Source organism: Lasiodiplodia theobromae, assembly GCF_012971845.1.
Source record: "Lasiodiplodia theobromae strain AM2As chromosome Unknown scaffold_4, whole genome shotgun sequence".
NCBI classification, from domain to species: domain Eukaryota; kingdom Fungi; phylum Ascomycota; class Dothideomycetes; order Botryosphaeriales; family Botryosphaeriaceae; genus Lasiodiplodia; species Lasiodiplodia theobromae.
This window is the reverse complement of record NW_023336530.1, coordinates 142820-166163: the sequence shown is the minus strand read 5'-3', so window position 1 is coordinate 166163 and position 23344 is coordinate 142820. Positions and strand designations below refer to the sequence as shown.

The 23344-nt window shown below is 55.0% G+C and overlaps 12 protein-coding genes across 12 annotated transcripts; 8 read left to right on the top strand and 4 right to left on the bottom strand.

Moving 5' to 3' along the window:
* Nucleotides 1-618: 618 nt before the first annotated feature.
* Nucleotides 619-2170, top strand: LTHEOB_1467 (Ubiquinol-cytochrome c reductase complex core protein 2; the record flags this gene model as incomplete). Its single annotated transcript, XM_035510171.1, has 4 exons — nt 619-876; nt 947-1121; nt 1175-2016; nt 2075-2170. The coding sequence occupies 4 exons, from the start codon at nt 619-621 to the stop codon at nt 2168-2170; spliced, it is 1371 nt and encodes a 456-aa protein (XP_035365977.1).
* Nucleotides 2171-2494: 324 nt separating this feature from the next.
* On the top strand, nt 2495-2834 carry LTHEOB_1466 (ATPAse F1 complex epsilon subunit; the record flags this gene model as incomplete). Its single annotated transcript, XM_035510170.1, has 3 exons — nt 2495-2526; nt 2586-2700; nt 2757-2834. 3 exons carry the CDS (start codon nt 2495-2497, stop codon nt 2832-2834), a joined length of 225 nt encoding a protein of 74 aa, XP_035365976.1.
* A 221-nt stretch (nt 2835-3055) lies between these two features.
* Nucleotides 3056-6149, top strand: LTHEOB_1465 (Mak10 subunit NatC N(alpha)-terminal acetyltransferase; the record flags this gene model as incomplete). Its single annotated transcript, XM_035510169.1, has 12 exons — nt 3056-3113; nt 3181-3243; nt 3295-3411; nt 3566-3633; nt 3689-3855; nt 3901-4227; nt 4283-4637; nt 4704-4967; nt 5016-5114; nt 5176-5535; nt 5583-5903; nt 5964-6149. 12 exons carry the CDS (start codon nt 3056-3058, stop codon nt 6147-6149), a joined length of 2385 nt encoding a protein of 794 aa, XP_035365975.1.
* Nucleotides 6150-7437: 1288 nt separating this feature from the next.
* Nucleotides 7438-8315, bottom strand: LTHEOB_1464 (Proteasome subunit alpha type-1; the record flags this gene model as incomplete). The annotated part of the gene is made up of 3 exons (XM_035510168.1): nt 7438-8043; nt 8129-8219; nt 8278-8315. 3 exons carry the CDS (start codon nt 8313-8315, stop codon nt 7438-7440), a joined length of 735 nt encoding a protein of 244 aa, XP_035365974.1.
* Nucleotides 8316-8728: 413 nt separating this feature from the next.
* On the top strand, nt 8729-9266 carry LTHEOB_1463 (Vacuolar protein sorting 55; the record flags this gene model as incomplete). Its single annotated transcript, XM_035510167.1, has 3 exons — nt 8729-8764; nt 8840-9053; nt 9133-9266. 3 exons carry the CDS (start codon nt 8729-8731, stop codon nt 9264-9266), a joined length of 384 nt encoding a protein of 127 aa, XP_035365973.1.
* Nucleotides 9267-9737: 471 nt separating this feature from the next.
* LTHEOB_1462 (uncharacterized protein) lies at nt 9738-10421 on the bottom strand (the record flags this gene model as incomplete). The annotated part of the gene is made up of 4 exons (XM_035510166.1): nt 9738-9801; nt 9851-9948; nt 10011-10271; nt 10329-10421. 4 exons carry the CDS (start codon nt 10419-10421, stop codon nt 9738-9740), a joined length of 516 nt encoding a protein of 171 aa, XP_035365972.1.
* Nucleotides 10422-10676: 255 nt separating this feature from the next.
* LTHEOB_1461 (60S ribosomal subunit assembly/export protein loc1) lies at nt 10677-11515 on the top strand (the record flags this gene model as incomplete). The annotated part of the gene is made up of 3 exons (XM_035510165.1): nt 10677-10928; nt 11186-11335; nt 11390-11515. The coding sequence occupies 3 exons, from the start codon at nt 10677-10679 to the stop codon at nt 11513-11515; spliced, it is 528 nt and encodes a 175-aa protein (XP_035365971.1).
* Nucleotides 11516-11660: 145 nt separating this feature from the next.
* On the bottom strand, nt 11661-13288 carry LTHEOB_1460 (Alpha beta hydrolase fold protein; the record flags this gene model as incomplete). The annotated part of the gene is made up of 8 exons (XM_035510164.1): nt 11661-11822; nt 11872-12000; nt 12056-12179; nt 12232-12312; nt 12367-12527; nt 12585-13051; nt 13105-13208; nt 13275-13288. 8 exons carry the CDS (start codon nt 13286-13288, stop codon nt 11661-11663), a joined length of 1242 nt encoding a protein of 413 aa, XP_035365970.1.
* Nucleotides 13289-13678: 390 nt separating this feature from the next.
* On the top strand, nt 13679-16198 carry LTHEOB_1459 (Cohesin loading factor; the record flags this gene model as incomplete). Its single annotated transcript, XM_035510162.1, has 4 exons — nt 13679-14598; nt 14653-14693; nt 14742-15302; nt 15363-16198. 4 exons carry the CDS (start codon nt 13679-13681, stop codon nt 16196-16198), a joined length of 2358 nt encoding a protein of 785 aa, XP_035365969.1.
* A 2199-nt stretch (nt 16199-18397) lies between these two features.
* LTHEOB_1458 (FMN-dependent dehydrogenase) lies at nt 18398-19731 on the top strand (the record flags this gene model as incomplete). The annotated part of the gene is made up of 4 exons (XM_035510161.1): nt 18398-18477; nt 18528-18906; nt 18957-19217; nt 19264-19731. The coding sequence occupies 4 exons, from the start codon at nt 18398-18400 to the stop codon at nt 19729-19731; spliced, it is 1188 nt and encodes a 395-aa protein (XP_035365968.1).
* Nucleotides 19732-20818: 1087 nt separating this feature from the next.
* Nucleotides 20819-21566, top strand: LTHEOB_1457 (uncharacterized protein; the record flags this gene model as incomplete). The annotated part of the gene is made up of 5 exons (XM_035510160.1): nt 20819-20860; nt 20911-21039; nt 21093-21283; nt 21335-21455; nt 21507-21566. The coding sequence occupies 5 exons, from the start codon at nt 20819-20821 to the stop codon at nt 21564-21566; spliced, it is 543 nt and encodes a 180-aa protein (XP_035365967.1).
* A 302-nt stretch (nt 21567-21868) lies between these two features.
* Nucleotides 21869-23083, bottom strand: LTHEOB_1456 (Epoxide hydrolase; the record flags this gene model as incomplete). Its single annotated transcript, XM_035510159.1, has 1 exon — nt 21869-23083. One exon carries the CDS (start codon nt 23081-23083, stop codon nt 21869-21871), a length of 1215 nt encoding a protein of 404 aa, XP_035365966.1.
* Nucleotides 23084-23344: the final 261 nt, after the last annotated feature.

The window sequence follows — 23344 nt, the reverse complement described above, 5'->3', positions numbered from 1 at the left end:
GCGCAACTGGTTAAGAAGAAAGTCGCTGGACCCCCTCGAAGATGAAATAGGAATGCTACATTCATGAGAATCAGTGTTCGATACATAGGATAAAAACAGTCTTGCGAGTCTTCGCTCATACTATTTCATTGATATATTCCGTTGGCCATGACTATCGCCCCCCGGAAATCGATGATTCACAGGTTTCTGACGCATAGACATGAAGTGCAGCCTGCAAGACCTCTAGCTTCGAATGATGCCGGCCTAGTCATGCTTGTTCAGCCGCATTGGAGCAGTCCAGGCAACCGCGACATAGCGCAAGGAATGGCGCCTCGATAGAGGGCCAGCTCAAATTGGACGCGAGTGTCGGGCCAGTCATGAAACTGGAGCCCTTGGTCTTAGTTCTAGAAAGACGATTAGAAGTTTATGGATTGTTTGTATCTGGCGGCGCGGTGCTCGAATGCGGGTAGATCCGGGTGACGGGCACACTGGAGGCTCGAATACCGGCAGCCAATCAGAGCACACGCTGTCAGCAACTGCAACTTCGTCGGCCGGCCGTCGACTCCAGCAAAACCACCTCCATCACCCATTGCTCCCACCCGCCCCGTCCTCCGTCGTCCGACGCCGCTCCTCGCAACAATGCTGTCGCGCCAGTCTGTCGGACGCCACGCTCAGCGTGCCCTGCGCCGCCAATGCGCCCAGCCCGCCGGCCGCCGCGGCCTCGCAGCTCCCGCCTCAGGCTCTTTCCAGTACCAGACCGGCGACCATTCCGGCGTCAAGTTCGCCAGCCGTGACCTGGCCGGCCCCACCACCACTCTGGCCCTCGTTTCCAAGGCTGGAACCAGGTACCAGCCGCTGCCTGGCCTGACCGAGGCCCTGGAGAAGTTCGCCTTCAAGGTGCGCTCCACTCCGCTGCCGCTCGTCCGCCATCTCAAGCCCAGTGCTGACATCTGAACTCGCGACTCAGAGCACCAACCGCAGATCTACCCTCCGCATCGTCCGCGAGTCCGAGCTACTTGGCGCTGAGCTTCTGCCCTACCACTCCCGCGAGAACCTCGTCCTCGCTACCAAGTTCCTCCGCGATGACCTGCCCTACTACGCCGAGCTGCTCGCCGAGGTCGCGACCCAGACCAAGTTTGCCCGTATGTGCCATTGGGCAATCACAGTGTGACTATTTGCTGACGAGGACTCCAAGCGCACACTCTCCACGAGGAGGTCATCCCCCTCATCCAGATGGCGCACCAGAAGGGCCTCGCCAACACCAACGAGCTCGCTCTGAACTCCGTCCACGGCCTGGCCTTCCACCGTGGCCTGGGCGCTCCCATTGTCCCGACCTCGTCCGCCGGCTACTACAAGTACATCGAGCCCGAGACGGTCGCCGAGTTCGCCGCGCAGGCTTACGCTAAGCCCAACTTCGCCATTGTCGCCAACGGTGCTGATCACAGTGAGTTGAGCAAGTGGGTCGGCGAGTTCTTCACCGATGCGTCTACGACCAAGGCCCTTGAGTCCCCCCAGACCAAGTACTACGGTGGCGAGGAGCGTATCGCGCACGCTGGCAAGAACACCATCATCATCGCTTTCCCCGGCTCGAGCTCCTACACCGGCGGCTTCTACAAGCCCGAGATCTCGGTCCTGGCTTCTCTCCTTGGCGGCCAGTCTCAGATCAAGTGGACCTCTGGCTTCTCTCTCCTGTCCAAGGCCAGCGACCAGTTCCCCGGCGCCAAGGTCGACACCAAGAGCCTCATCTACTCGGATGCCGGCCTCCTCACCGTCACCATTAGCGGTGCCGCCAAGGATGTTTCCGGTGCGGCTGCTGCGGCTGTCAAGACGCTGCAGGAGATTGCGGGCGGCAACATCAAGAGCGAGGACATCCAAAAGGCCAAGGCCCGCGCCAAGTACCTGGAGCTTGAGCACGGCCAGAACATCTTCGGCAGCCTCGAGCTGACCGGCGCCGGCCTTGCCCAGAGCGGCAAGCCCTACCAGCTGGACGAGACGGCCAAGGCCATTGACGGCGTTTCGGAAGAGGTCGTCAAGAAGGTTAGTGGCTCGCGGCATGACACGTTGAGAAAGCTGGCTAACATGAAATTTAATGCAGGCCGCCGCGGAGCTGCTCGAGTCCAAGGCGTCGGTTTCGACCGTCGGCGACCTTTTCGCACTACCCTTTGCGGAGGAACTGGGTCTGAGGGTGTAGATAGAGCAAAAGACGAAGACGATGGGTCGCAGTGGTTGTACCATTATTTAGAGAGTTGTATTTGTGGATACATTAAAGACCATGTTCAATTTCATTTGTCGAACTTCATATGCGACGGAAATGGAGACGATCAAGTAATGGCGTAGTTTCCGAAACTTGAAGCTCCCGTTGTCCGCGGCGGGAAAGACCCGGCAGGATGGTCACGTGGTGGATACATGTTCCGGCTTAGCTCCGACGAAGTTCGGAGCGCTTCAACGTGCAGCAAGCTCGCGGCCGCAGTGCATCTAACCTCCCGTCCCGCAAACAATCACCGTCGCATTCACAATGGCTTTCGCTTGGAAGACCGCCGGTCTCACGTACGCGCCCAATCGACCGCCCCCGTACTCTCGCACGCTGACAATGGATGGCCGCGCAGCTACAACCGCTACCTCACGATCGCCTCGCGCGTCGTCCGCCGCTCTCTCAAGGAGGAGCAGAGACTTGCCGCTTCGCGCCGTGGCGAGTCGGACCTCAGGTTCGCCAAGTGGGAGGTGAGTGACAATGGCTGCGAGAAGGGGAGTGGGACGCGGGCTGACGGCGGGCACAGAATGGCAAGCAGGGCGACGTCAAGAGCCTGAACAGCGCCAACCAGGCCGCCACCGAGGCCGCCGCTAAGGAAGCCTAGACGCAGAACCGGGCAGGTTAGAAGCGATGGCAGAACGGAGGAAGACATGGAGAGGGTGTAAATGGGAGGCTGCAGCTAGCGCGGCCGACTGGGTGCATTTTGTATGATGGGGTTCAGGCAGTCGCAGTAGAGCGCGATCCTCCAACAAATCTCAATGACAACTTCCTCGCCGTGCCTCACACGCGCCACCACCCCCCGCCCGACATTGTGTGTGACCAGACATGATACCCGGCGTCGACCACCAGGCGCCCGCTGATGCCGACGACGGTCTGGCTCAAGGTACGCCGCTGGCCAGGCTTTGACGCTCCCCGCAGCGCCCGCCAATTGCTAAATGTCCCGTCGGCAGAAACAGCCCGCCTCCGTCTGGAGCAGGAGTATGCTGCACTCAACCAAGAGGGTGAGGTCACCGGTAGCTCCGGAGCAGTGCATTTGATGCTGACACCCCCGCCATCGCAAAAAGGCGTAGCCCAGGCCGCCGTCCAGCCCGCTCCGCCGGCGGCAATCAACTCTCGGCCTGTGCCTACCGGCAATCCTAACGCGGTCGACATCACCGCACACTTTACTCAAGCATGTGCCGGTAATGCCTCAGATTTCTTTCTCTTGCTCGCAGGTCTATCCTGCACATGCCTTCACGTCCCATGTTCCTCTACTGTGTTTCAATGTCGCGAGAAATTTTGGAAGTTGCTCGTGTGCTCGGCGAGCCATTTGGTGGTGATACTAACATCCTGCAGCGCTTAGCACCGGCCAACTCGTGAAAGATGAGTATTTTACTCTCTTCGAGTCCGTGGGGGCTCTGGAGGTCTGCGCCCGCCTGTGAGCCTCGATGATGCACATCTTGCTCACACGAAATGCAGATCATGGATCCAAAAATGGACAGCGGCTTTCTTGCTCCCGGCGAGACTCTCGAAGAAGACTTCGACGCCTTGAAGGAACTTCTGCCAGAAGAAGTCATCGGGATCATGGATCAGCTACTATGCTACGAAATGTCATGGCACCAGGGCTACCCGCTGTCCCAGACTCTGTTCGTCTCGGTCCACATAGACAGGCTCCTTTGGCCCGAACCCAGGACCGTGGACGAAGCCCTATTCCATCGGTCTTCGAATCCTCGCGAGTTTCTAAAGCGTGGCTCGAGCGAGGACCCAGAGGGCACTTACAGATACCCTGGCAGCAAATCACCCATGCTCATGGTCCTACGCGCCTATTGTCTCGGTCTACTAAAGTACTGTGACAATGTCATTCAGAGGGTCACGTCGAGGGATTATTTCGAAGAAGAAGACTTCTCCACTCACACTTACAGCAGACAACTCCTGACTAGATTTCCAGAGGAGGACATCATCGATGTGATCAGGCGCGCAGAGCAGTGGATAGAGCATGACGGGAAGTGGGGAAAGGAGTATGTCGACCCATGCCCGCTCCACGATGTTGATTCTAGTGCTGACAGCAGAAAGTGGGGAGCTACAGCTTCACGAGAGCGCTAGACAAGCGCTTCTATCAAGATTGGCATTGCGAGAGAAGCTGCTGGTTGTGACCTCCCCTGAAAACCCGCTGGAACAGCAAGAAGATGACTGGTTGGCGGTGCGGCAATATCTCCAAGAAATCCAGGACTCGCACGCGACAGGCACACCCGTCAAGGATGCCTTCAGCCCTAAAATACAACGACGTCTGGCGAGTACAGTGCCTCCGAGGCCAGTGGTCGAACTACCTTTCACCGATGCGTGCCAGGTGTTGTTGGAGTTGTGCCAAGACAATCTGGAAGTCGTTCGCGGCACAAAACTCCAGACCATAAGCCCTCAAGAGATAGTCGTAAGTTGATTCTAAGTTCAGAGCTACAATGGCACCAAACGGAATGGTTAATCTTTGGTCATCAAGTCCTATATCTGGGAATTCAACTCTCGGAAGCCTCAGCCCCTGAGCTACTCCCGCGCCTGCCTCGCCAGCCTTGTTTTCGGGAATCCGAACGAGATGTATGAAGAGCTCCTCCGCAAGGAGCTGGAAGAACTCGTAATGCCCAAGGACGCGGTACTGGATCCTGTCAATTGGTCTTTCGAAACATCTCAGAACCCGCTCGTCCCGACCGATAAGCGGGCCATCATGGCGTCGCTGGTGAATGATTTCACGAACAGAGCTGTGCAGGTAAGGATGCAAGCTATTCAAAGAAAGACCGGTGGCTAAATTTGACAGAATTATATCGGAGTGTTGACGAGTTTATGCCAAAACCGCTGCAGGACTCGGCGTGAGCTCTGCCACAATTTAATAGCCTTCAACAACCTCGAGTCAGAGGTAAGTTAGCCCTTGACTTTATAAGAGCAGTGGCAGCAAACAGGCACCTGACGCGTAACAGATCCAAGTTCTCGACCAAGAGCTCCACCATCTGACAGATGATATCCTTCTTTATCCTTTTGCTTCATGGGTCTACCACATGAAGCTACGCCAAATGGAATGGATCGTTCAGCTTGGTTTTGAGCAAGAAATCTACCTTCCGGACGAGCGCGCGGGTATGTACTGGTGGCTATCAAGCATATCCGCCTCGCGGGTTGATTTACTCGAGCGGATCCTCGACTTTGTAAGCCAGCGACATGCCCGTTTCTTGCGGACCGGCCAAAAGGAAGACGCAGCGGAAGTCCTTGAGACTCAGACGCATGTCGAGAGCATGCTCCATGCTACCAAGGGTTGTTCATCGCTTGCCGAAGCTCTTTGCAGCGTAAGTCACTATTGCTCTCCACGCAAAGCAAATTCTAATTTCATCAGTTGTACATCCTTCTCCACTACCTTAAAGCTGTTCCAACGCCTTCACGTCCCTTTGGGCAACCACCTCTGCGGTACGAGCTACGAATGAAGCCTTTCTTGATGATTGACACGCCTCGCCTGGCGCCTTTCGAAGACTTCGACAAGGACATCCATCCGTTTGGGCCATACGATGCGCCGGAAAGACCTCTCCAGGAGATAATCTACAGGTTAACGCACGACGTCGAGAACATGGTCAAGGAAGCAAAGAGCGAGATCGCGATGGTGAAGAAGCTGGGTGCTAAAGCAGCAAAGAGCGAGGGCGTCAAGGAAGCTTGGGAAAAGGTAAGTTCCACAGCCAACAAATTTGAGCATGCCCCGGCGCTTTTGCTAAGACAAATGCAGAACATACAAAACGTACTGCTTTCCTGCATTTCCACGGGTCTTGCTGGAGCGACGCTTGCCAAGCTGGAGAACGCCGAGAACCTGCCGGCGATGGTGGAGGCAAATTCCGTGAAGATGGGAGAGGCGGAGCAGAGCAAGAAGTATCACAATTGGTGGGTGGTACCGAAAGTGGAAGTTGTAGGATAACATACATAGACTGCGAAATATGGCTCGGGCAATACGCACTCGTGCCCCACACAGGGCATGTCATTGCTTTGTTGAACGGGCGGCATATTGCCTCTGTCCGTGTCTCTTGCCAGCTCAACTCATCATCTCATGTATGCTGGGGTATCATCTTTACCGTCTAAAAATCCCTCTCCCAATTGATCCCAAATTCAGAAGAACGCCAGGTGTAATCACCCCAAGCCCAAATCCAATGATGTGCTTCAAAGAACGCCTGCCTGAACCCTCGGTCTATTGTGTCATTATCTACTCCCATTGGCGCGAAGCAAGTCAAGTAGTTTAACCCTTGAACTTCCGTAACGACGTCTACAACGCCCACAGGTCAGTGTCTTCCTGCAAAGCGCGCATGATACCCCAGTATTCTCTGGAGAAAAACTGACAAGTGACGAAGGGCAAGACACTTACCTCGCGCACTTTGCGGACCGACCTCGCAGAGATGCCCCGCTCACCGGATTGTTTCGATTTGATGCTCGCTTCACGGATAAGCCTATTACAATCGTTCCCTATGTTAGAATTGATTGCCTCTTTCTGAGTTATACTCCCGTCTATCGCTGAAAAGAAGCGTGATATTAATCCCGCAAAGGCGTGTTTGTGGAATGGATGCAGGGTGGGTCTTGGGGAGAGCAGGTGGCGCGGGACGAGTGGGGTTATTTGGTGTTTGCGTACTCGTTCATGAAGAGCATGTAGTCGAGGAAGATCTGTGAAGGGAGTGGTTTCGATTAGCGGGCTTTCCCTCCGTTGCGCAGGGCGGTAAATGGAGGCGCGTTGGTTGTTTACCATGATGTCGGCGTTCTTGCTGAGAGGGCGGTTGCTGTGCGCTTTGACGATGCGCTTGACTGTTGCGCGAGGGTATAGTGTCTGTGACGGAGCCATGGTGGACTCTTTGAATGTCTGGCTCAGGTGCTATTTGTTGGTGTTGGACGGTGGGGGAAAGTTCGCGGGTGGTGCTCGTCATGTTTCCGTCGCGAAACGCGCGGGCACGTGAATGCCACTTAACATGGCTTCCACTCTAGCAATAGATTCTAGCACCCACCGGATAGACTTCTGAGCAGCATGTAGATGGATTACGAGCAGTTGAAGTATGTACTGGAGCTCGCATCATGAATAATACAACTTGGTTAGCGAAGGTCCAGTCTTGACTGCCCATAGCAATATATCAGTCATTAGAGCCATTTTCATTGAAGGGTGCATCGTGCTACAATCAGAATCCGTCTATCGCAGCCTCCGATCTCTTCCCAGGTACATGTCCTTTCTATGTGTCGACCTCCATGCCCTCCGAACCACCTTCCCTATTCTCGAAAGTAGTCTCCAGCCAGTTGGTGATGGCCGAGCCCTCGTACAACTTAAAGTTCTCGCCCACGCCAGCAACTCCTATGCTCGTGTTGTCAACTGTCAGCTCCTTGTCCTGGCTCAAGCTCTCCTTCAGGGCGCGCAGGGCGTGCTTGATCAGCTCCTCGCGAGACGAGCCCTCGAACTCGTCGAGGTTGCGCTCGAGGTACGTCCGCGCCATCTGGCTACGGGCGCCAATGCCGCACGCTGCCATCTCCTGCGTCACGCCCGACGGCTGGAACTCAAACAGGTGCGGGCCCTTCTGGTCAACGCCGGCAATCAGCAGGCCCACGCCGTAGGGCCGCTTGCCGTAGTGCTGGGTGTTGGACTGCGCCCGGTCACCGATGCGCGACGTAATCTCTGCCAGCGGGATGGCGCGGTCGTAGGTCAGGCGCGAGGCGAGCGACTGCTGCTTCATGAAGTTGGACAGCACGCGGGCATCCGACGCGAGACCGGCAAGAGCGACGCCATAGTGCGAGTCTACCGGGATGATCTTCTTTTGGTACGACGAGAGCTCCTCGGCGTTACGCTGTAGGACGGCGGCTGGTGTTAGCTCGATCGGTTGATGTGTTGCGGAATGGACAGCTGCTTGCCTTGATTGCGGCCAGGACGACGTGGGTCTTGCTGACGACACCAACGACGACGGAACCTTGCTTCACCGCCTCCTGTGCATACTCGACCTGGAAGATACGGCCCTGGGGCGAGCTGCAAGCTGCTGTCAGCGGTGCTCTTATGGTTGTGGTGGCCGTCGGGCGGAGCGTACAATGTGACGGAATCGTTGTCGTAGTTATTGCGGAACATGGTGGCGAGCTGCGGATGGACGGTCGGGAGCGAGGTTGGAGAGCGACAGCCAAATGCAGCCGGATTGGAAGGGGTTGAGGTGGGATGGACAGTGGTGGTTGTGAAGCTCTGAGGCAACCTCGTGGCAGACGCGGCGGCCGATCAGAGCTTCCGAGCTCAGCACCTGGGCTGGCAGGGATCCGTGCCAGAGCCGCAGGCTGCGCTAAGACGTCGTCAGCACAGCACGCCCGGGCGCCTACGCCAGCCTTCAGCTTCTCCAGACCCGCCCAGCAACGACGCCTGTCGACACCCCGCAGACACAACGCATCTCGAGCCCGCAGCTTGCGCTTCCGCCGCCCCTCAACACCCGACCCCTGTGCGCCGCCAGAACCGCCATCACGTCGTCGCCGACTCGTCCCGAAGAGAGGTCAACCATGGCTGGCCTCAAGACCATCATCGCGCTCTCTTTCGTACGCGCTCCGCCCGCAGACATGCATGCGCCATCGCTTTCGGCCTACCGCTGACTCCACATTGCCGAATTACAGGTCCTGGCCATCGGCTTCCTCCTCGTCATCCTCTCGTGTGCGCTATGGCACAACTACTTCCCGCTGCTTGTCGTCGCGACATACGTTATAGCGCCGCTGCCGAACTGGATTTGTGGCAGAGCAGCCAATCCAGATGATTTCATGGAAAGCTCCAGCAGCGCTGTGATTGATTTCGGCCGCTTCCTCACCGGTTTCCTTGTTGTCATGGGCATTGGTATGTCACCGCCTTCCCCGCGGCCAAACGTCGTCCAAGATACGTGGGCATAGTTGCTAACGCAACGGACTGCATCTAGCTCTGCCTGCTGCGCTCGCTCACTGCGCCCTCATTTCCTCGTCTGCCATGGTCATGTCCATCATCGGTGGCCTTCTTATCTACGGCACTATCATAAGTTTCACTATGTTTTTCCAGGAGGATGAGGAATTCTAAACGGCATGTCCGGCCTTTTGTTCTGAGGGGGTTTCCTTGCCTTTGTTTGTGGGGATCTTGTACATTAGATTCTAGCGCTGGAGGCATGGCGTATTCAATTGGTCTGTCCCGTGTTCACACTGTTGCCGGAGGAGGAAAATTGGAGCAATGGCGGTTTCATGCTTGACGCGCTGGATAGAACTCCTATTCAGAAATGTTTATTGATTTGGCAAGTAACATCAAGGAACGGTGACGGAGCACTAGGCGCTTCCAACTCTGTGCCTGTTTACTGTCTGCTTGTGCAACCTGACGTCACGCGACAACCAGCTACTCGATGTTGCCGAGAATGCTGGGACAGCACGAGGCAATATGAGGCACGAGTGCGTAGAATCAAAGCTTGCTTATCATATACTTGAATCTTGCAAAGCAACCGTAGCGCCAATCTTCTACTCCAACCGATTGAAACACTGCATGTCTGAGAGTACTTCTTCCCTACAGCGCAAGATTGTATGTGTACTCGTCCTCCATGTTCTGAACGACCCAGAGAATAGCCGAACTAGTGCCTGTCAGCAAGCGTCTCGAAATCAGCGGATCACGCAACATACCTAACCATAATCAACGCATTTGCAACAACGTTGGAGACGCCGAACCAGAGGGTGGGGAAGCTGTAGTCAGGAACAACATATTTTAGAACCATGACAGTCTACCGTGGGGCGCGATGTCAGCATTATTTAATAGAGACCGCCCAGCAAGGCCGGTACATACCACACTACCAGCAAGGCCACCAGCCATAAGAGCAAACCCGAGGAACAAGACAAGTTTGGCCTTCCACGCCACACCGTTGCCAGAGTAGCTAAAGCTATCCGCGCTCAACCGGGACTTGTCGATGCTGTTAATGACGAGCATGCCAAGGGCGGAGCAGATGGAGGGGATCCAGTCGACGAATGTGATGTGAACGTCGGACCCGTTCTTTGCGGACTTGGAGTAGGCGGCGGCGTCGATGAAGAAGAAGAAACCAAGAGAGAACTACACGGTCTGTCAGCATCGCCACAGTCTTCTGTTGCAAAACGAGTGGGCGCCTACCAGTGCGCCAGCTGCATAGACGCCGGCGGTGCGCGTGTTGGCGCTGTTAATCCATTGAGGCTTGGGGAAGCGGAACAGCCTGTGGCTCGACATGGTTGTATGGTATCGCGATATTTGACTGTGCAGAAAGATGGGAGCTCTGAGATGTGTGATGCGCAGGGCTGTTGTCGGCGGAGTTGACGATGACGGCGGTTCGGAGGGCGCTTGATTGCTGCTGTCGCGGCCTGGCCCGGGCAGCTGGGCTGAGGTCCGGGCGCGCCAAGACAGAGACCCTTGCAAACGCCGCCTAAACTCCAGGCCGCTCTTCGAGATTTCTTCGTCCAGCTTTCCGCACCGCAAATCGTCGCCATGGCCCCCGTCAAGCCGCAGAAGTCGAAATCGGGCTCCACGAGCTCGAGCGCCAAGGGCGCAAAGCCCTCGAAGCACTCGAAGTCCAAAACCCACACTTCGATCGGTACTGCGAAAGTCGATCCGAAAAAGAAGAAGAAGCGAACCTACACTGAGGAGGAGCTGGGCATTCCCAAGTTGAACATGATAACTCCGGTCGGCGTTCAGAAGCCCAAGGGCAAGAAGAAGGGCAAGGTTTTTGTGGATGATCAGGTATGCGTGCTACCGCCATTACCCAATGCGCCGCTGCCACCTTTCCCTTGAGCAAAACAAGCGCAAAAATGGGCCAACCCGATGGTAGAAGAGACCACTTCTTTGAGAATCCGGCGAAGTGTCTTTACTATCACCGGTTCCTTGCCTTCTTTCATAAGCATATCTTCTGCTTTGTACGATAGAACGGTCGGCTTGTGGACTCGTTCAAGGTGGTGGATGGTGATACGCTTGCGCAGAAGTGACTAATATGACAATAGGAGGGTATGATGACTATTCTCGCCATGGTCAACGCCGAGCAGGAGGGTCAGATCGAGTCCAAGATGATGAAGGCAAGGCAAATGGAGGAGATTCGCGAGGCAAGGAAGAAGGAAGCAGAAGCCCGCCTGGATAAGAAGCGCGAAAAATTCGTAAGCACACTTTGGCTATTTTCTCCACACTGCAGATTGCTGACAGAATTCTAGGAGGAGACCAAGGACTCTCTGCGCAAGAAGCACAAACCCAAGGCTGGCTCTGCGCCTGAGAAAAATGAAGAAGCCAAATCTACAAAGTCTACTAGGCCCAACAAGAAGAGAGTGTCTTTCGGCTGAGCTCTGGTCTATTCTAATCTATGATTCCCCACCTGCAATCTCAAAGCAGACTGTGAGTTCCCTCTTCGTATTCGCAATCCCAAAGATCCGCAAGTTAAGTATGCTGGGCTTGCAGTACGCATCAACAACGTCGCTACCTCAAACTTTACTCGGCGTGGTCTTTCGGAATGTGCAGTTTGCGGCGCAATGGTTCGAAAACAAACGGCTTGCCCCTGCCCCCTACAGAACCATTGGCGTTCTGGGAATTGAGGCTCTGCGTGGCATCGAAATCGGCGTCCTCGGCCATCTTCTTCAGAAAAGCGACGGACTGCCAAAGTCAGCTACAAAAATTTCTTGATGGAAGCTGGAGTCCTTACAGCTTTTGCAAACCAACGATCGCCGTTGCTCTGGAACCAACTGAGATGACCGCCGAGAGAAGTGGAGCACAGAACGGCGTATGGGTTTTGCTTGAATTCCCCGAACGGGATGGCCTCCTTCACAGAGATCTGTTTCACCAGTTAGCGTTCGATCGATTAATGGGATGAAAAGAGCACTACTCACCGGGTCGTCTTCGGCGTTGATGGCGAGAAAGGGGATCTTGATGGCAAGCATAGAATCACAAGACGAAGCATCTCGATAATATGCTCTCTCCGTAGGATAGCCCCAACTTCCGCATTGTACAGCTCTGTTTTGACCAGTCAGAGCTTCGGTCAGCAGGGTTGAAAAGGAGAAGTTACCTGTCGAATTCGTATAGGTAGGTACAGTTGCGAACTTCCTCGTCGTCAATGTTTGGGTTCTTTGCAATTTCTTCGGCGTGCCTGGGATGGAGTAAGCATTGTCTCAGGTGTGCAGCACAGCCTCTTGGGATATACCTGTCGAATAGCCTCCTCATACTACTTCCCATGGCCTTCTGGTAGACGTGCAGTCCCATCCATGAGTTCTTCAAGACCTCACTGGAGACGTCCAAATTCCAAGGATTCGAGCAGACGACGGCGGCCTTGAGTTGACAGTGCTCGGCCTCTTCGCCAAGATACTATGAGGCGTGTTAGCTGGGAGATGTGCTTTCCGGTGCAGTACATGTGGAACTCACGTTGGTTAGGATGTTGGCCCCCAGAGAAAAGCCAATGCCGAAAAGGGGCCTGTTGGGAAACTTCTCCCGGAGCCAGGTCACGACCTGTCTCACGTCCCATGTGGCACGGGCATTGTACAGAACGTTGGAGGTGATTTTGCTCATAGCACAGCCCCTAGAATTCACTACGCAAGCTTCCCAGCCACCTTCCTCGGTGGTCAGGGGAGCAAGAACGTGACGCAGGTAGATTTCATTGCTGCCTCCAGCCAGGCCGTGAAGGGTGACCAGCATGGGTTTGCTGTCATTTGAGCCGATCTCACCGAACTCCTGATCGGTAAAGTAGGTTGTGCGCGGAGGCAAGGTCGAGTCGACGTCGTTAGAAGCGATGCGGTGGACGAAGTCGACAGCAAAGGTGCCAGGAACGGCCGGGTTGTTCGAGGCGAAGACCTTGCGCTTGTAGACCACAGGGATATCGACGCCTTTCACAACTGCGATGCTTTAAGGTTAGCAAGGGTGCTTTACAGCAGACGGGCGCACGGACCGGTGTATGCGGTTTGCAAATGACCGTTGAACAGCAGCGGATTGAGGTGGCATGGAGGCGTCACATCCTTGATCAGCTCCGGCAACGGGACAGACTGGCCGGACCTGGTTACAATTGTCACGGGTTTGGCACAATTGGTGAAGGAGACTCTAGCGCGTCCCAGCACCCACGAGAGATCCATCATCGTCGGGGTTGAGGCTCGAGAGGCAGGGCGGACTTGGGTGGAGAGCAGCACCGTGGCTTTTACATGGGCGGAAGTGGCAACGGTCCGGGGCAGAACATGGAAATCGTCCGGCCGAAGCGCGAGCCGGCGCGGCGCCTCGTGCAGACGGCGGTCCGCTCGGTGCTGTTGTGCGCATTTCTTCAGTCCGCAGCGGCCGTACCGCAAGCCTCGGCCCGCGATGCAGAAGCGCGCGGCTGTTCAGCCAATGCGACCCTGCGGCGCGCCAAGCACCCGCGCCAAGCCCCGTCACGTCTCCCGCCGCTACTCGCGCATCGCCGCCCGCATCATGACCAGGTCGCGACGACTCCACCATGAGAAAGCCCATATAGCCCGCCGTCGCCCCCGCCAGGCATGCATTACTACCATCAATCCGGGCAGCCCCAGCCCGGCGGCTATGGCGCCCCGCGCCCCCCTCAGCATGGCTATCAGCAACAGCCCGCAGGCTATCCGCAGATGCATGGCTCTCCCGCGCCCGCGCCTGTTGCCGGCTCACCTGGCGCCTACCTCGCGGCACAGCAGCAGCACCACCCGCAGTCGTTCGCTCCTGCTCTTTCGCCGCCCCAGCCCCAGCCCCAGCGCTACCCGGCCCACCCAATGGTCATGATTCCGCAGCGGTCACCTCAGCAGCACATGATGCAGCAGCCGCAACCGCAACTGCAGCATTACCAACGCTACCCGCCTCTGCCTGCGCAATACCCTGCGCAGCATTCGCCGCCGCCTTACCACCCGCATCGTCCGCAGCAGTCTCAGTATTCACGTCCAAACCCCGTTCCCGTCCCTCATACTGCTTCCCAGGCCGCCTCGCCTCCGCGCCAGCCGACAGTCCAAGTTCAGATCCCTCGGCCAAACCCCGCCTCGCCGCCCCCCCTAAATCCTCAGCAACTTTTGCTCTCGCTCGCAGATGAGTATATCGCTGCTGCTCATGCCATGGGGCCCACGGTGGCTCTTTCGCGCCGACAGTCGGACGAAGACAAATACTACAAGCTCATGTCGACCGCTCTGGGCTGCTTAGAAGCTGCGATCAAAGAATCCCGCATGAATCCGCGGCAAGAGGCTATGACGATCCTGAGATATGCTACTCTGTTGCATGAAGAGACGGACAATAACTTTCAGACTGAGGAGTACCTGAGCCGGGGCATTAGTCTCTGCGAGAGACACCACATGTTGGATTTGAAGTACACTATGCAACATCTCCTTGCCCGTTCTCTATTCACATCCAACCATGCCGCTGCTCTGAAGTCCATTGACAGCGTGGTTCGCTCCGCTGAAATGTGAGACAACTGACCCTGACCCCGCGTTTGTGTGCAAGCTAAAGGCCTCCCTAGGTACCAGCATATTCCGTGGACTTACGCCTTCCGACTCCTACGTGCATCTCTCTGTATGCAGTCAGCAACACATGCTGATCTGACCGCAGCTATGTATACCCTAATCGAAGTCTCTACCCTGTCCGAGAAGTTGGGTGATCAGGCCATTTACGTTGCCAGCACCACCATCCTGGCTATGGTGTACTTGCGCCTCATGAACCCCGACAGCATCGAGCAAGCTCAGCGCTCCATTGCGTCCGCAAGGAGCCTTCAATTGCAATTGACCATGGAAGAACTTGGCCCGATTGTGGCTCTGCTCGATCTCATCGACTTGGCGTGTAACCTGCAAAGCTACAAGCCCGACCAGGCTGTTGCTAAAATGCGCGACCTGCAAGCTATCATGGATAGCGCTGTGAACGGTGACAATAGCAAAGACGACGGCACGTTCTCTGTACTTGTTCATCGACCCCCCAGTGTGCAGCTTACTGGTACCACTGGCGGTATCTTCCAGAGGAACGGAGATGGTAGAGATCGATTGTCTTTGGCGTGGATGAGAAAGAGGGATCTATGGATGCTGGGATACTACTTGAGCGGCGTGACTGCCCTGTTGAAGAATCCTATTGAGGACAAGGCCGAGAGCTATCTGAAAGAAGGCCTTAAACTCACCAAAGGTAAGTGGCTCCAAAAGGGCCAGTCACAGGCTGCTCCTCTTTGCTAAATAATGCTCTCAGAAAGTCTTGCCGCTCCAGATCCCAATCCCATGTCGATACACGGCGCATCAGTCTGCATGGAATGGCACCGTGCGTTGGACTGGCATTTCCGTCTTTACCAATGCTTCATGGCGTGCAACAAGGCAGATTGGAAGACAGCCCGGACACACCTCACTGCTCTAGATCAAGCTGCACCCATGTTCTCGGAGGATCGCAGGCCTTCAATGAGCCGCTTTGCTATCTATCTCGATGGAGTCATAGAGCAAGGATCCGGGAACACGCAGGCAGCGCTGGGCCACTTCCGCATGCTCTGGGCGACGAACGTGACACCCATGCAGCATACAGCCCAGTCAGATCTCAGCATCCTGGCTATCATGAATACCTTGTTGATAATCCGCTCGCCATCGCACCCGATGCATGCAGACGCGGAGGGGCTTTTGCAGAAAATCGAAGGACAGACTCTAACGCATCCAAACCTGTCGATGAGATCGGCCTGCCAGTTGCTGAAGGCAACGACCAAAGGTAAGGACTCATCGATTGTCAAGATGAAGCAATGCATCCAGCAGGCACTTCACGCAGCAAAGGCTGTAGCAAACAACCAGCTGCTTTCGATTTGCATGAACTACATGACGGCGGCCTTTTTCACCAACATCATTGGTGAGCAGACGGAAAAGAGTGCCAAGGCAGGACGGGTCCTGGCAAAGAGAGCTGGGGACCGACTCTGGCAGTGCGTAGCTGACAGCATGTTGGCCGACACGTACGAGAAGCGAGGAGATGTGCAGCAAGCCTTCCAGCCACGGCAGGAAGCAGAAGCTCTGCTACCTTATCTCCCTGCACCTTTAAGAGAGCCACGCTAGAGTGATTTCCCCCGTTGGCATGCATGGGTGGCGTTGCGACAGGCTTTGTTTTGCTCTCTGCTGACTAGGAGGCGTTTATGGGAGGAAACGAAGGACAAGGATCTCGGATTGCATCAAAGCGATGGGTTGGGCATGTGTTAGGCGTAGATCCGGGCGTGTTTTCATGACGGCATGTGCAAGGCGGGCTGGGGCCAATGTGTCGAAAAGTTGCTCCATGTAGCTATCCCATCGGAGCATTCACGGCGATAATGTAATCGCTTGATAAGCTGCCCAGTACAGCCTCAAGAAAGATGCCCGTATAGAGTGGGGCTAGCCGAAATGACAGTGAAACTGGGGCAGGTTCGCCCGGGATTCTTATACGCAAAACCGCCGGCCCGGCGCCCGGGACGTCTGTCCGCCGGTTCGCGTCGAGACGCAGTGGAGCACAAGGACCGGTGTTTGAGTAGTCGAGCGAACACCAAATCCTACAGCGAGATCAGTGTAGCGGAAGCACATGTGCAAAAGTAGGCTCGTGATCAAGTTTAGCAAGTATTAAGCTCCATTAAATTGTATTATGGATTGCACAGGACAGAGGGAGTTTTATATCTACAATCCCCTCTTGCAGCCGATGGCTAGCGTGGATTTGTTTTTTGCTCATGTCATTCATAGGTAGCTGGGGTATGGTTACGCTACGTTCTAAAGCCCTGCTATTCTTCGCGCCAGCCATCGGCTGCGAGATGGGACTGTAAAGGTGTATTTGCACATGGTTTCACTGCGTAGATTCGCATAAGAAGGATAAAAATCAAAAAGACACTTACGAACGGGTATAAATGAACTTAACCCCTGATTGTGGACAAAAAGGAAAGATACACCAAAGATCAAAAGAAACTGCTCCCCCGGACAGGCTTGAACTGTCAACCTCCTGATTGCAATGGTAATTGGATTACCGCTAACAGTCAGACGCGCTAGCCAATTGCGCCACGGAGGAGTTGTTTGTAACAAACTCCTTAGATCCAGCTGAGTTACTGGAGTGGCAGTTGCTGAAAGAGAGTTTTCCAAATAGCACTTACAAAGGAAAGCGCGTGGTTTGACCCCCCCCTCCTTCCGTTGTGAATGAAAGACGAGACTCCGATAAACATTCATTATTATCGTGGGAGCGATCGGCTATTGAGTCACGGAGGATTAGATGCATGGAATTTTGGCAGTTGAAGGTCGCGACTTCTAGAAGTTGCAGGTCGTCGTTGCCTTCTGCGTTCATAAGGCTCAAATCTTGTGCCACACCCCAGCGCTCGCTTGGTGTTCCCCCGGCTTCGGGACGGAAGACTTCCGCTGGCCCATTAGTCACCTCTGGACCACCAACGTCAACAAGCCAGGCGTGCTGTCGACACCACAAGATCATCATTGCGATTCGCGAAACAACCCTTGAAATGGCGTCTATGCGGCCAAGCACACGACTCAGTGGGGGTGTTCCGGCCCACCATGACTAGAAAGGCAGCCCGACCTGGGGCACCCGTCGCAGCTTCTCCATTCGACTTCTTTCCAGACCTCGCCCCCTTGATAGGAAGCTGTCGATATGCATTAATGTTTACAGCTAAGCTTCTGCAAGGCACTTAATCTAACCGAAGAACCGGTCAGCCGCCGGGTTGCAACCGTGCAGTGTCGGAGCAGCCCCGCCAGACGTTGAAACAGCCCTGTCTCCCTTCCGCCACGGGGTTCTCCAAATTTTTCTCCAGTCCCCAGAATTCCTTGTTGCTCCTTAATTAGTCTCGTTCTCCTACGGCTGTGCCCCATCCCACGCGCTACACCTGCCAATTTCGCGGAAAGCATTCCCAGATTAAGCATGTCCCATGGGCTTTCCTGGCCGCCGGAGCCGACGCTTGACATAGCTCCGTACCTGCGTCGACAGCGGACCTTCCTATGACTCGCTCGGTTCAACTTCACATCGCCGCCAAGCCCCCGACAATCGGAGCATGCCTTGGCCACAGCATCTATGCGATCCAGTGCCATCTCTTGCTTCTCTTTGCGGCGGCTTGTCCCGCGTGCGCTCTGCAATACGAATCGCGCCGTTGCGGGTCGTGGCATTGGGAAGCGCCTGGAGATACTGAGCTTGGCTTTTCTGCGGATCTGTGGATATAAGAACCGCCTGTAGACCGGCAATATGCCTTCAACTGCTGCCTACCGCTCCTTCCCAGTTGTTGCTGTCATTCTTTTGCTGCTGAAATGCGCTCCTTCCATCTGCTCGCGCCCTTTGTGGGCTCTTCCCTTGCTGCCTACCCATGGTTGAACGAGCCTGACACTGGGTGAGCTACGCTGTCTCGTCCTTCCCAGCCCTTGGCTAATAGCTCTACAGTCTTGAACGTGTTCTCGGCGTTGAGGGTTACGAGCCCCCGAATATCTGCCCTGAGCTCGACCAGATGCAATGCGCTCCGGACTTCGAGTTTGCGGCCAGAAACTGCCTGAACGGCTCCAGCTACACCTGGTACAGACACGCCTCTGGTGGCGAATGGTCATACAGGAACAACCTGGACTCCTTCCAGCAACTGAGGTTCAGGCCCAGGATGCTCAAGGATATCTCCAACACCAAGAACACCCTTAGCACGTCCATCTTGGGTTACAACTTCTCGGCTCCTTTCTTCATTGCTCCGGCTGCCCGTGCTGCCTACTCCAACCCCGAGGAAGCTGAGATTGCTTTCATGAAGGGTGCCTATGCCCAGGATATCCTCTACATGGTCGGTCAAATGTAGCGCTCATGCTGGATCAGACGCTGACTATCTCCTAGCCTGCTCTCTACGCAAGCAAGACCATTGAGGAGCTTGCTGCAGCAAAGCCGAGCAATGGGTCTCAAGTCACCTTCCAGCAGCTCTACGTGACGGCCAATGACAGCAGCGTTCAGGAGAACATCAAGCGGGCTGAGGCTGCTGGTGCCAAGGCCATCGTCTTCACCATCGACGCTGTGGCTGATGGTGACCGCACCCGTGACGCTCGCTACCGTGATCGCGATAGCCAGGCCACCGACACTGCAGAGCTCCAGGCCCTGACTGTAAGTGCTTCAGATGATACGAAAGAGCCACGCTAACGGCAGAAAGTGGGACTACTACACCACCAAGCTTACCCAGTGGACGGATCTCCCCGTCATCCTGAAGGGAGTTTACACCGTCGAGGACGCCAAGAAGGCGGTCGAGGTGGGTGCGCCGGCCATCTACCTCTCCAACCACGGCGGCCGCCAGCTCGACGGCGCGCCCTCGCCGCTCGAGATTGCCATCGAGATCTACGAGCAGGCGCCCGAGGTTTTCGAGCAGCTCGAGGTCTACGCCGACAGCGGCGTCCGCTACGGCACCGACATCCTGAAGTTGCTCGCTCTCGGTGTGCGCGCCGTCGGCCTGGGCCGCTCCTTCCACTACGCCAACGTCTACGGCCAGCCTGGTGTCGAGCGCTTGATCGAGCTGCTGAAGCAGGAGATCGTCAACGACGCCGGTAACCTTGGTCTGTCCAACCTGTGGGACATCAACGCCGATTACCTCAACCTGGCTAAGCTTAAGTGCAACGGATGGTAGAGAAGTTCGCACTGTATGCTATTTTACTAAATCTCTCTAACGAGGATGCTGCTATGTCTATTCTCTGTGTATATATGACTATTTAACAATACACTATGATGCTTTTCTTGTCCAAGCATAACGTTATTCGCGTTGTTTCACGTAGATTTTCTTCCCCCTTTTTTTTTTCCCTTCCAGTGAATAAATGCGGTCCCCGGAAAAGAAATCTCTTTTCTAATCATTGAAAAAAGAGAGTTGGCTTGAAGTGGTCGTCTGGACGTGAATGTATGGAATTTCATTCTACATTTATGTTTGCATGATTGCTTCAACTAAATATATATAGTACGACCTAAGACAGGCGTTAGAAAATAAATTTACGCTAGCTTTCGGCTGCAATACCCAGTTATACGGCTGACTGAGATTTGCACCAGCCTATTAGCATGACGTACTGTAGTATACCTATAAGCTTCCGAAAATGTCCGAGTTCCGAGAGTTTAGCGCGACTCTCTATCTGTATAAGCTTCTTGATCAATAATTTGATCAAAATGCAAAGGTAATAATGGAAGTTTTTCAACACATACGAAACACTATACGTAGCCGTGATCATCCCGTAAGTTGCAATGGAGAGTCTACATGGGACTCGGCAAGTCTTGGCATAGAGCGAGTAATCCTACATGAGCTCGGAACCGGGTTTAGAACATAGAGTAACTATGCCCCAGCTCTTCCTTAGAAAAAGAACATATGTAGGTAGATGAAGCTATCGACCGGACATGTATGTAGAATTTTTAATTCGACATTCTCGTCCGGACGATAGCTTCAGCTACCCATGACATGAGCAAAAAACAAATCCACGCTAGCCATCGGCTGCGAGAGAAGGCTATAGATCTTCTAGATCTTGAAGTTTCGGTTGCTGCTGACAAAGAATAACGGACATAAGGCAGTTGCGTGGCCTCCGTACTCCGTCCGATCCCAACGGGCATTCGTTATCGACGATCAGCCCCGCATCCGAGCCGTATAATTAGTTTTGACCCCCGCCGAAGATGGAAGGTCGACACTTACGATCTTTTCAGGTCAGAATAAGCTCACACAATCGCTCGTCATAGTAACCATGACTTCTCGCAAGATCTACAAGACCGTTGGAATGGGAAAGGTTCGTGAACGTTGCAGCTCAAACAAAAAGAAGTTGACTTATTCCAAAAGGGACTATGGATGGATATTACCGTTGATGAATCATTACCAGAAGACTCGATAGACAGGTGGACCACGTGCGTCTTCGGCGACGGCAAACCAGGCTCCGAAGTCTTCACTGTTCCGCCACATTGGCACAAGGTATTGTTTGATGGGCCCAAGTCATCTCAGGATATGCTGACGTGTGACGGGAGAACCACTCCGAGTACATCACAGTGGTTGAAGGCCGAGTAGCCATAACGCTCGACGGCAAGACGCAGGTGGTTCAGGGAGGAGACCCTGCAATTTTCATACCGGCTCGCCACACGCATTCTATGAAAAGCTTCCCGAACGAGAAGGTGACACTTGAGGAGAAAGTGGTACCGGCCGGAGCGCACAAGGCTCAGTGAGCAACATTTTCAAGTTATCATGCGGAGGTCATCTAACCACCGGACAGGTTCTTCTACGACCTGCTGCAGAACGACACGTATCCGGGCTTTTGGCATGCTATGAGATCATTCTATGATGGTGACACTTATGTTCCGCTGCCGGGGAATATTGGGTTGATAGATGAAGCAGTAAGCGACAATTCCGAGGGACTGGAAGAAAATTCGAGCTAATGAAACCAGTTCATGTTCGTAATGGGAAACCTCGCCAAGTTACTGGCACCCTCAAAGGCGAAATTGTAACCATCCCCAGCGGATCCCAAGAGAACTTGACTTTTCATGCAAATACACTCAGCCGTCGGGTTAGACTTCATATGGAGAGGGAGAGTGTATTATCTTTTATAGGATGCAGAAGGCTCGTTACATTTGTGACCTATCATACCGAACAGCAGTGGCTAATCCGATATCACTTTCTTTTCATTTGTTCACTTGGATGAAAACCTAGGAAGACATTTTCACATTACGCCCGGATTGACGGGTTTATTCAAATGATTGGATAAGTGGTTAGCCATATGACACCCCCCCAAAAAAAGGAAAACAGAGGTCTATTCCGAGTACCACTGTCCGCAAAAGCTTCTCAGATCATCAACCATCTCCTGTGGAGTCTCCAGCGCCGCAAAATGCCCGCCGTAATCCCTCTCTTTAAACCATTTGACATTTCCAGTCGTCGCAACGGTCCGCTCCGACGTAGGCGAAGTATCCCACTTGTAACTGGTGAAGCCCATGGGGACGGTGATTCTGTTCTCGGGCCGCAGGTTGAACTCGGCGTAGTCCTCGTGCCTCACGTTCTCGTAATAGCACAGCATGCTGGTCATAATGCTGGGGGGCGTGAAGAAGTACAGGCTCAGCGTCGTGGCGAGGCGGTGGTTGAATTCAGGATCCTGCAGGTCCGCGTAGCGCTCCGGGTCGGTCAGCTCGTTGTACTTCTCGCCCACCCACATCATGATGCCGACGGGGCTGTCGTTGAGCGCGACGCCCAGCGTCTGCGGCCGCGTGCGCATCTCGACGGCGAAGCCCATGTGCCGCTCCGCGCGGGGCCGGCCGAGCCACCACTGAAGCCTCTCCTCCGCCCACTTTTCGCGGCTCGTCGGCTCCTCGCCGGGGGCGACGGGCGGTTCGCTCGGACACATGTTGGTGTGCACGGCGCGGCAGGCTGGGAAGCGTCCGGATCCCAGCTCGCGCAGAACGAAGTGCGCCCAGTCGCCGCCCTGGGCGCAGTACGAAAAGTAGCCCAGCCGGCCCATCAGCGTATCGAAGACGCGCGCCGAGTCCTGCAGCGTCCACCCGCGCCGCGGCGGCGGGCCCGACCACGCGAAGCCCGGCAGCGAGACGACGACGACGTCGAAGGCCGGCCCCGCGTCGGCCGAGGGCGGGCTGGTGAGCGGCCTGATGACGCGCGAGAACTCGTAGAAGCTGCCCGGCCATCCGTGGATGAGGAGTAGCGGGATTGGCTTCGCCGAGGACGAGGGAGAGGCGGCGGCTTTCTCGTAGACGAAGTGGATGTCGATGCCCTCGATGCGCGTCTTGAAGTGGTGCCAGGAGCAGACCTCTTCCTGCGCCTTGGTCCAGTCGTATTGGGTCTCCCAGTACTCCTTCAGCCGGCGCGCCCAGTCCAGCGGTGCGCCGTAGTCGTCATTGTCGGCCGAATCGGGCACGATTGGATACTCCGGGAGACGCGTGTCTTTGAGTTTCCGGAAGAGCCGGTTTACTTCATCCTGAGAGACAGTTGGATCAAAGGGATTGATCTGTGTATCGATCATCTTGATTGGTGCCTGATCCTGTGGATGTTCGAACGTGTGAACCCCGCCTTTTTATACAAACTACGTGTCCGAATTTGCGCTAATGCAAGGAGACGTCATCGCAAGTACTGAAGTTGGATATAAGTTGCTGCATTTCGTTACTGAGACATGGGTGCTGCATCTTGTTGGCGTTACTTCGTACAGAAGGCGATTATGAATAATTGCGGTTCCTACGACCATGACGTCTAGGTGATGGTCAGAAGGCCCGTAACCGGAGGCTCG